Source organism: Brassica napus, chromosome C6 (assembly GCF_020379485.1).
Source record: "Brassica napus cultivar Da-Ae chromosome C6, Da-Ae, whole genome shotgun sequence".
Classification (NCBI taxonomy): Eukaryota; Viridiplantae; Streptophyta; class Magnoliopsida; order Brassicales; family Brassicaceae; genus Brassica; species Brassica napus.
Window position 1 is genome coordinate 42,886,428 of NC_063449.1, and position 10,314 is coordinate 42,896,741.

Below are 10,314 nucleotides of genomic sequence, written 5' to 3' on the forward strand. Positions count from 1 at the left end.
TCGGAGGAGGGAGACCCCGACGATCGCAACGACGAAGCCGAGGACTCTTCGTCTCAGATCTACCGGCGGTCCTTTCTCCTCAGATGGTTTCTGCTCTAGCGACGAGTCGAGAGGATTCTCTCACCGCCGTTATGTTCTGGTTCTTAGGGAGAGTTCCCGATGAACCTCGCTCTAGTAGCTGTCGGACGGGTCAAGATATCGACTATGTCCTGTACTTTCACCAGCCCTTGGAGCATAGTTCTTATTTAACGAGCTCTTCCCTTCCGTCTCCGGTAAGGACTGAGCCTCTTATCATACTGTGTTTTGCTCTTTCCCAACTTTCAGGCATCAGATCTCAGATCTCCATGAGACCAGACCTTAATTTCTTAGATGTTTCTTCACTGTACTCGTCTCCTAAAGTGGTGCTCTCTGCCCTTGCGTGGATCCTCCTCAACGGTTGTACTGTTTCTCTCCGACGCATCTCCGGTGACCTCTCCTATGGCACCGTCAAACAGCCAAAATCCGACGCGTTTTGCTCCGAGCAGGTTAGGTGCAATGGGTTACCTTTCACTTATGATTGGGGTTGGCCCATTAGAGCTACACAACCTGTCAACTCAAATAGAAACAGCCCAAGTAGAAGCTTACCAAAGCCCAAACTCAAGAATGAAAAAGCGTTTCATATTATTACGGTCTTTGGTGATGGGGTTTCTTTATCAGAGATTTTCGGCGTGTTAACCTCGGTTCTCTCTCGACCATTCTCCTCTGCCGAGGAGACACTGTTACCACCTTACCTTTTTCCTATGGAAATAGGTATTTCCTCGGTCTTGGTGCCGAGTGTATGCTTCAGTTTCCTCATCGGTTTGCCATCTTGCGTAGCGGTCTCCACGGGGCCTGAAGATGCAATCGAGATTACTTTGGTAGTTCTCGTAAATGAGGTCTGGACCTCAACGTCACATTATGTGACTATTTTCCGGCTGTTCGACTTTGTCGTGAAGGCTCTCCCGACGCATTCAAGCACCGTCTCGAATTCGCTGTCATCTTCGGTTGAGGACTTATCTTACTTAGCTTATTTATGTGTTGTATGTTATGCTTATGGACAAAAAGGATGGCTAATTCCCTCTTTCTATTGTACTGAACAAGATTGATTATGAATGAAAGAAACTTTGTGTTCAAAAAAAAAAAAAAAAAAAAAATCTATATGTAACAAATATATAGCCAAAAAGAAAAGTTTTTACAATTAATTGATGGTGTTGTGTTTCCAAGAAGGCAAGAACCATACAACAGAAGGTCAACGAGTATTATTGTCTTCTCTATATGCATTAACCGGTCCCGTAACAATACTTTGACGTTGGAAGCTTTCGAAGTATTTGTTTATCTCTTTTCGTATTATATGCATGTGAAGTTGTTTTTGCGAAAGAAAGTTTAGTTAAAAAACTGATTTTTGGTGGTTAAAACATGCTTCATTTCCCTTGTCCCAAAAAAAAAAATCTCATTGCATAAAAAGAAGAAAAAGATGAAACAACCTAAGGGAAAATGCTCTATTCGCCTATGAACTAATTGTTCCCGGCTTTTTCATACACGAACTTTTAAACTATGCAAAAAACCACATGAACAATACGAAAATGGCTAATTCCCCTATGAACTAGCTTTTTTTGGTTTTTTCACACGCGAACTTTTAAATCATGCCAAAAAGCACATGAACAACTCTATTTTTAGAATTACATACACAAACTATCTATTTTAAACTAATTCCCCTAAAACTGTAATGGTGTAATTTAAACGTTAACTTGGTTTATGACATGTGGAAAACCGGTTTAATTTGGGTTGATAAAAAAAAATACTATGTCGTTCTATTATTTTTTTTTTATCAATTGCTCTTTTTTCAGAAATCGTTTTACTCTTCATAATCAGTTAGGGATACTGCGCCGATTTTATAGTTTCTTGTGGCAATACATGGAGATTGTAAGCTAGTAGTTGCTGCTTTTCTTTCTTTATGCATCATTTAAAACATTTTATTCTTCTGCGGAATAATAAATTTTATCTCTAATTGATGACGAAGAGTAAAACTATTTTCGAAAAAGAAGAACAGTTGACAAAAAAAGAGAAAAAGGATAAAACTACATAGTATTTATCAATCCAAATTAAATCGGCTCTCCACCTGTCACAAACCTAGTTAACATTTAAATAACAACATTTACTGTTTTAGGAGAACTAGTTTAAAAATCGATAGTTTGTGTATGTTATTCAAAAAATAGAGTTGTTCATGTGCTTTTTAGCATGGTTTAAAAGTTCGTGTGTCAAAAATCAGGAAAAGTAGTTCATAGGGGAATAAACCATTTTTTCGTTGTTCATGTGGTTTTTGGCATGGTTTAAAAATTCGTGTGTAAAAAAGCCGGGAATAATTAATTCACAGAGGAATATGCCATTTTCCCAACAGCATAAAGCCAGTATAACTAATTTTCATATTCTTAAATAACTTTCAGTTACCATTGTCTATCCAAATTCTATACGCTGTATATATAACTTTCGGTGTCATATTCTCATTCCGGTTTGTCTTTAACAAGATGATAGGAAGAAGCTTCCAGCATTGTGCTCTATAATCATATACTGTACATTGATATGATCATATGAATAATACCAAGTAATGAATACGTCATGAAAACGAGTTATGGTTAACCAAGTTGAGAGAGACAAATCCAAGTTGAATGCAATTTTAACAAAAAAATATATGTTAAGAAGTTAATATAAACGTATACAAACTCCACATCAGACCACCATACTATAAGAAACATCCTTAATTTATATGCCTCACCCGTTAGTAGCTTATAGTAAAGGGTAACTAATTATTTACCCCTTATTTATAACTAACAACAATATACATATATAGAAGCTAACGACTTCATTCACACAAATCATCACTACTTTCAAAGTCAATATATGAATCCAAATAATACAAATATTCTTGATTTAAAGAAAATTGTGATGGACATTAAAACAAACGCACATTGCAAAATTCCACAATGAAGCTCTAGTCAATTAAGTCTGAACGTCCACCAAAGTATAAAAAAAAAGCATGCAACATGGAAACTACGTACAAATATCCCCTTATTTACGGCAATCCACTTTAAAGGCAACCTCTTGGCTCCGCAACTTCTATTTTACTCTCCCTAAAAGACTTCACCGTTTATGTCACTATTCAGATCAAAAATGTTCAAAACAAAGATGACCATTTTCTGTTTCTTTCTCACCGCCCTCATCCTTATGGTCCCAACTTCATCCACCGCCACAGACAACCCAACTTACTCCGCCTCCACAGACACGTTCATATATGCAAATTGTTCGCAGGCCAGATTCTCTCCTGGCTCCGCATACGAGACCAACCTCAAGTCCCTTCTATCTTCCCTCGTCAACTCCACCGTCCTCAACCGCTACAACAACCTCACTGTTCCCTTCGGTAGTGGAGTAAAACCTGAACCGGACGTTACTGTATATGGTCTTTTCCAGTGCAGCGTTGACCTAGACCCAACTTCTTGCTCATCGTGCGTATCACGCGCCATCGCGCTGGTCGGAAACACGTGTCCCAACTCGTACTCCGTGTTCTTGCAGATGCAAAATTGTCTGGTCCGGTACGACAAGAGCTCCTTCTTTGGCGTTCAGGACAAAACGGTGATGCTTAAGACGTGTGGACAGCCGATGGGATTTTATGACCAGGATGCGTTGACCAGAGTCAATGACGTCATCGGTTCTTTAGGTTCTGGGAGTGAACCGGATAGGACTAGAGTGAACGGGGATGTTCGGGGTATGGCTCAGTGCACAGAGGATCTAAGTCCAGCACAGTGTCAGGATTGCTTGACCGATGCAATCGGACGGCTCAGATCTGATTGCTTAATGGCCCAGGGAGGGTACGTCTACTTGTCCAAGTGCTACGCGCGTTTCAGCTTCGGTGGTAGTCATGCACGTCAGACCCCAAACTCAAACTTTGGTCAGCTTTCTTTATTTTAATTTTAGGAAGCATTAATAAATAGTCGTAGTCACACACAACAAGAAGAATAATAAAATAACTTGTAATGTTAGCCATAGTCTATAGATGACCAGGGCCGGCTTATCACGGGGACAAGCGGTGCGATCGTCCCGGACCTAAGCTCGTGTCTTCCCGTATAATATTAATTAAGGAGTCTAATTTTTTTATAAATCTATATTTTTATATAAAAAAAATATAAATATAATAAATAAAATTGAAAAGGGTCTAAATTATTTGATATGTATATAGTTTTATTTTCATTACAAAATACTACTGATTAAATTTTAAACACTATCTACATATAAATTTTAAAGGGTAAAAAAAAAAAAAATTCCGCTCTAGGACCCTTAAGTGTTGAGCCTGCCCAGTAGATGACAACGTTTCTATAGAAGCGTTGAACTGTGAGAATTATTTGGATGATTGATTCTCCAATTAATAGTAGACTTTACGATGAAAATGTATAGTTTTTAGTGTACTATTTGGGTTATTTTGCAGGAGGAGAGAAATATGATAAGGATGATGACGACAATAATATCGGGAAAACATTGGTGATAATAATAGGAATCATCACGTTAGTCATCTTACTCGTTGTGTTACTCGCTTTTCTTGGAAAGAAACTCAGAAAATTACAAGGTATTTTCCTCTATTTAATTTAATTTTTTTTCCTTTTATTTATAAAAATCTAAATCACTATACGTATGAATTTGCAGATGATAAATGTTGTAGATGAAAGGAAATGTGAGAAATAGAACAATCAACAACTCGAGTCAAGCCACTAGCCACTAGCCACTGCTAGTTGTGTTTTTTAAATTTAAAGTTTTGTGACCTTGCATGCTTCATTAGATGTATAGATGTATTATTGTCTTAAATGAAAAATAATGGACAAAGCTTCCTCTTTTTTCTCTTTGTTAATCGAAACTTCCTTATCTTCTGTTTAGACATTACGTAGTATCTGATTTGGTATTTATAAATATCGTTTAAATCTTCTTTTATTAAGACACATTTGTGCAGTGTCTATAAACACACACACACACACATAGAGATGTGTTAAAAATAAATGTATGTGTCGAGAATAATGGAACATATATAGGAAACCGAAAATTAGGATGGCGATTTAAAACAAAATCATTTTGCTCGTAATTATATAAACTCATACTTTAACTGAAGATTTGGCCTTATGTGTGATCAGTGATTTAATCATTTAAAATGATATTAAAACTGTAAGCCGATTACCAAATGCTTAAGGAATTTGACAGATCAACTAATGTCTACGTATTTTCCATATATTTTTTAAATCTTCTAAAGTTATAGATTATTGTTTGAACAATAACAAGGTCATTGTCTTACACCTTACAAGATAACAATGTTCTCAAACAATATTTTTAGTATGATATTATTTATATAAATTTTAATTTATTATTAACAATACAATTTTGGTTTGTCAAAACTCGAAAACCTCACAAGCAAATATAACGGATCTACTGTAGTGGACAGTGTGCTTACTTATGTATGTTGGGCCTTTGATAAGCAAATGAAACTTATTACAGCCCGTTGAGAATCATCGTGGTTGCTATTGTAATCCAACGACACATCTATCTATCTATCTATAATAATAAAGTTGGTTTATCTGTCATCTCCTGCGTCCACGTCACTCTGGAGAGAGGAGCGTTTTGCGCCACGTGTCGCGACATCAGAGCTCCTGCGATTTTTGCTCCCCGGCACTCTTTGATCTATCGAATATTATCTGGGCTTTTATGACAATAGTTAGAGTAGGCACAGACATTGAGTCATATTAGAGACCCATCCAAAATTAGGTTTCGCATTCCTCTTCCTAATCCTCTTGCACGTGCAACCTCCACGATGGAATTCAGACTTTAAGCGCCGATCCGAATTTAGTAACGTCTCACTAATCCATAAATCATTTCTTTACTCCTTGAGTTTTTCGTTATTACTCCGCCCACTTGAAGCAATCAATCTATCTCTTCGTTTTCCACAGTAACCGTTGAAGCTTTGGCTATAAATATCGGTCCTTCATGTGATGATCAGTACAACTCAAACGATATCCAAAAGCGATTTTTTCGTAGCAACCCATCCGAGAATGGCTAATTCCTTCATCATTCTTGCGGAATTGAAAAACAGGGACCAGTCTCTCCAAGGTCACCCTCTCGATCACTCTCTAACTTTCGTTATCATCTCCTTGCTACTTTCGATTTCAAAATTTTAGTGTTTTGTTCTTTATTTTTTTGTTGTGGAATAGTGTTGGAGGATCAAAGGATTGATCTTTTGGTTTTAACAGGAAGTTCTGCGCAGGAAGATGACAGGCTTAGAGTATGTGATCAGTGATGCTACTGAGATTGTCCCGACAAGATTATATCGATGCTGACGTATAATATCGATGCAAACATATAACAAGTTTATATTGATGCTAACGTATAATATCGTGGACGGTACAATATACCAGGCTCCACAGCGTTGTAGTGTCGTTGCAGCTCGTGTTGTATGTTTCTTCATCCTTTCTATTTACGTTCATGTGTTGCTTGGAGGGCATAGACTAAGCGAAGGTTTTTTTGCTGCTAAAGTATTTTTTGTTTTCTTCTCTTTCTCCTTTAAGGTCGGGCTGTTATTAATATTTAGAAGGTTTCTCTGCAGCTGCATTAAAGTTGGGGACGATTAAGCAGGGTAAGATTTTGCTTTCTTTAATAAGTTGGTTCTGTCTCAGTTTCATGTGATGTAAATATTTTCTGCTACTAAGAGTTAGTTTCAAAGTTTGTTGCAAGCTCGACTAGCTATGTCCACAAAACCGGACTGAGAAGTATATGTTTTTTGTATGAACTGCATGTAGATGCAAATGTAAAAATACTTTTCATTAACTTAGGAAGCTCATATCTGAACAGATTTAATTTATCAAGTACTTTAGAATCTGTTGTTCTTTGTTGTGATTAACTTCATCGATCTTATGATATGATATCTATAGTTGTCAATTGATGCTAAAAACCAGAACAAGCCTTCTGAGACAAAGCCCCCAATGGTACATAATCTTTCACACCACTTCTCTTCCGGTAAATATCTCCAATAAAAAAAAAAAAAATTTCCTCAGTTAGGTTTTATGGGTGTGCTCTGTGACAGAGGAATTGAATTTGATGTTTTTAGATTCATCAAAGATGATGTCTTCGTAGAAATCAGGAGCAACACACCTTATATAAGAAAAAAAAAATGAATTGAACAGTATCTATGTCGAAGAAGTCAAGAGTTCTTTGAGCAACGCGTTTCTTCAGGTCGATATTGCTTTAGCAGAGGACCGCAACAGAGGCTCTTTTCTCAGGCTTTTCTTTCAGTACCTCGGCTCTTGCTGCCCTTATTTTTGGAAGGTATGTTTGTTAGCTTTGACCAAACCCATCTTCAGAATCACTAAGATTCAATTTTAAGTGAAGGTTTGTTTGCTCATGATTGTTGTTCTGTTTCTGCACCAGACACTTAATGGTTGCAAATTCAGCAGATGGCAGAGCCGTTCTCTGTAGGAATGGTGAAGCCATAGACTTGTCTCGAGACCACAAACCAATCTACTTACTGTAAAGAAGAAAGTCTAAGGAAGTGGCGGCTTCAATGATGCCAATTACTTAAATGGCATAGCGATTAGGACATGTAACTACCACGAGGGTCACGATCTCCACTCTTAGCAGAGCCAGGAGATCAAAAAGATACATTTAACAGAGGAAGACAAGTTTCTAATAATGGGATGCGACGAGATTTGGGACGTTTTGACAATTCAAAAGGTTTTTGTATCGTTAGGTGTGAATTACGTCGATCACGATGACCCAATAACGCTTGCTTTGAGGTCTTTAAGGCTAAATAAGTTTGATAACCTAACATTGGTTGTTTGATTCTTGTCGGCTGATGACATAAGAGCAATGGTCGCTCCTCCGGTGGAGGATCAATGGTGTTGTAGTTTTCTCAGAAGAGATTGAGGGCCTTATTTGATGGTTGAATGAAAAAATAATGACATTCCCTTTTGTGTTCTTGGCTGAGCTTTTTCTTGATTTTGTATATTTGGTGTCTGTATCTAACTTCGAGTGTCTATGTGCCCAAGTTTTGTGTAAGCGGTTATTTGTTCGTGCATGGATTGAAAGAATTTTTTATGTACATGCTACATTTAGTTTATATACATGGGTTCCAGTTTATGAAAACAAAATAGATTTGTATGCTTGGTTGCTAACTACATACATTTCCAATTTGTATGCTTGGTTAGTCGCTATTTTGTCCACTTTCTTAAGTAAGAAAATAGTTTTGTAATATGAACATTAACAATATACAATATTAAACACGCGAGAAACCAACACTTGTCCAACATGAAAATAGTTTTACAAATTTGTTCACTTTTTAGAAGATTATAACTACACTACATATTCCACAAATTAAAACTTTTAATTAAAACTATTTATAAATTAAAACTTTTTATCAATTTTAAGTTGAATCAATTCAAAATATGACACAAATCGATAAAATAATAAGATAATATCTTTTTAAAGATCTCATGCAAATTTATCGTCTCACTAGAGTCATATAATAATTTATATATATAAAGTTTATATAAGTATAAATAATATATTGTATTGTTTGATTTAGATTTACAATTGATTTTATTTTTATTATTATTTTATAATATCTAAAAATTTGTCTCTAAAACACATTTAAATTACATGATACATATCTCATAACACTAAAAATGAACTATAAGTTTCTGTCTATAAGTTTCTGTCTAACATGAAACGTTTCTATAAATTCCATAAAGCAATACTTTCACACTTTAAATATAATAACTGCATCCACATAAATCAGTGGAATGTCAAATTAAATAACAAATAACTACAATTATTAATATAGCTGTAACCCACCATCTAACAAAATATATATATTAGATCTTCAACAAAGAGAAAGATTCACATGAAAACATATTTTCCACTATATTCACAAAACAAAAGAAAAAACAAATAAGATGGAATCAAATATTTTCGTCAACAATTATAACTCAGACGAAAGCATTGACAACTATGACGAAAGCTCTTCAGGCACAAACACTCATGATGATAGAATCAACAAATTCAGTTAATGAAACAATGTTTGGATAATAACAATTCAGAGGCTCATTGAGGGGTTAAATCGGTATTTTTCCACCATAAACCTAGCAAATGACTCGACCATCTTCGTCATCCGCATATGAGAACTATGACAAAGGTGCATATCTTTATAGTATATTAATGTTATGTATAACCAATTTTGAAGAGGTAAATAGTTTTTGAAAAAGCTGTACTGGAAAAATAGTCAATTCAAATCCAACCAATGTGGAACATGATTAAGAATTCACCGAGGATTTGAAAACAAAGTATTTAACCAATAGAACCAAATACAAACATTTACATTTTTTCTTTATAATGCATCAATTTTACTTTATATCAAAAAATATCATTCTCTTTTAACATATATTCATCTTCATGTTTTTGAATTTCTTTTCTTTACTAAAATCATAAAATAAATTGTTAATTCATTTAAAAATAAAACATACAACTACGGAAGACCAGCAATGGCCTCTACGAAAGAGTCTTCGCCTCATTATGCATTATTGTTGTCGAATACTTTTCAAAGAGAAAAAGCAAAGTGATGTGATAAATATCAAACCGTTTCACAAGAAAAGCAACCACACATTTCACATGTGCGAGTTCACAAATAAATAGCCATGAATTCACCTCTGCTTCTTTTCTAATAAAAACAAAATGAATTAAAATCAGATCTGATGAATTTCAAATTTTCACTCCGAAACTAGGATTAAGATTTAGACTAAAATACTGAATTTTTTTTCTGAAAAATAAATAAATAAATTGATGATTTTGGTATGAAAAATTGTGTTATTGTTCTTATAAACTTATAAAATTATGATGAACGAGGGGTATAAACATACAAATGAATACGAGAGTAATTTGAGTATAGATTTTGATATTCCCCCTTTTTATAATTGTTAGGAGGAGAATCGTAATGGTGCTATGGTATCCCACAAGTAACAGCAGTTTTGAGTAGGCATGGAATTTATATCCGAGATCCGTTATCCGATCCGAGATTTATTCCGATCTGATCCGAAAAAATGGATATTCGGAAGATCCGGATCCAGATCTTGATTCTGCGGATTCGGCGGATCCGGATACGGATCCGGATAATAAAATTTTAAGCCCGGATATCCGGATTCGGATCCGAACTTACTATTACTTACTATTTATTTAAAATTTAATTATATTTATATATGTATACTATATGTAATTTCTATA

General features: G+C 35.2%; 1 protein-coding gene and 1 long non-coding RNA gene across 3 annotated transcripts; both read left to right on the forward strand.

Annotated features, from left to right (window-relative positions):
• Positions 1-3,071: 3,071 nt before the first annotated feature.
• On the forward strand, positions 3,072-4,937 carry LOC125589087 (plasmodesmata-located protein 5-like). Of its 2 annotated transcripts, none has more exons than XM_048761320.1 (3): positions 3,072-3,937; positions 4,496-4,633; positions 4,711-4,937. In XM_048761320.1, exons 1-3 carry the CDS (start codon positions 3,166-3,168, stop codon positions 4,728-4,730), a joined length of 930 nt encoding a protein of 309 aa, XP_048617277.1. In that variant the 5' UTR covers positions 3,072-3,165; the 3' UTR covers positions 4,731-4,937. The 2 variants fall into 2 exon arrangements, with proteins under 2 accessions (XP_048617277.1, XP_048617276.1); XM_048761319.1 differs by having other exon boundaries at positions 3,079-3,961.
• Positions 4,938-5,232: 295 nt separating this feature from the next.
• LOC125589089 lies at positions 5,233-8,116 on the forward strand. The gene is made up of 2 exons (XR_007325288.1): positions 5,233-6,156; positions 6,311-8,116. It is a non-coding gene; the product is annotated as an uncharacterized LOC125589089 (long non-coding RNA).
• Positions 8,117-10,314: the final 2,198 nt, after the last annotated feature.

Bases quoted from the DNA above. Each gene is read 5' to 3' on its own strand.
- LOC125589087 (XM_048761319.1), top strand. From the start codon at position 3,166: ATGTCACTATTCAGATCAAAAATGTTCAAAACAAAGATGACCATTTTC. The intron at 3,962-4,495 runs GTCAGCTTTCTT...GTTATTTTGCAG, and splicing joins GACCCCAAACTCAAACTTTG to GAGGAGAGAAATATGATAAG. The intron at 4,634-4,710 runs GTATTTTCCTCT...ATGAATTTGCAG, and splicing joins GAAACTCAGAAAATTACAAG to ATGATAAATGTTGTAGATGA.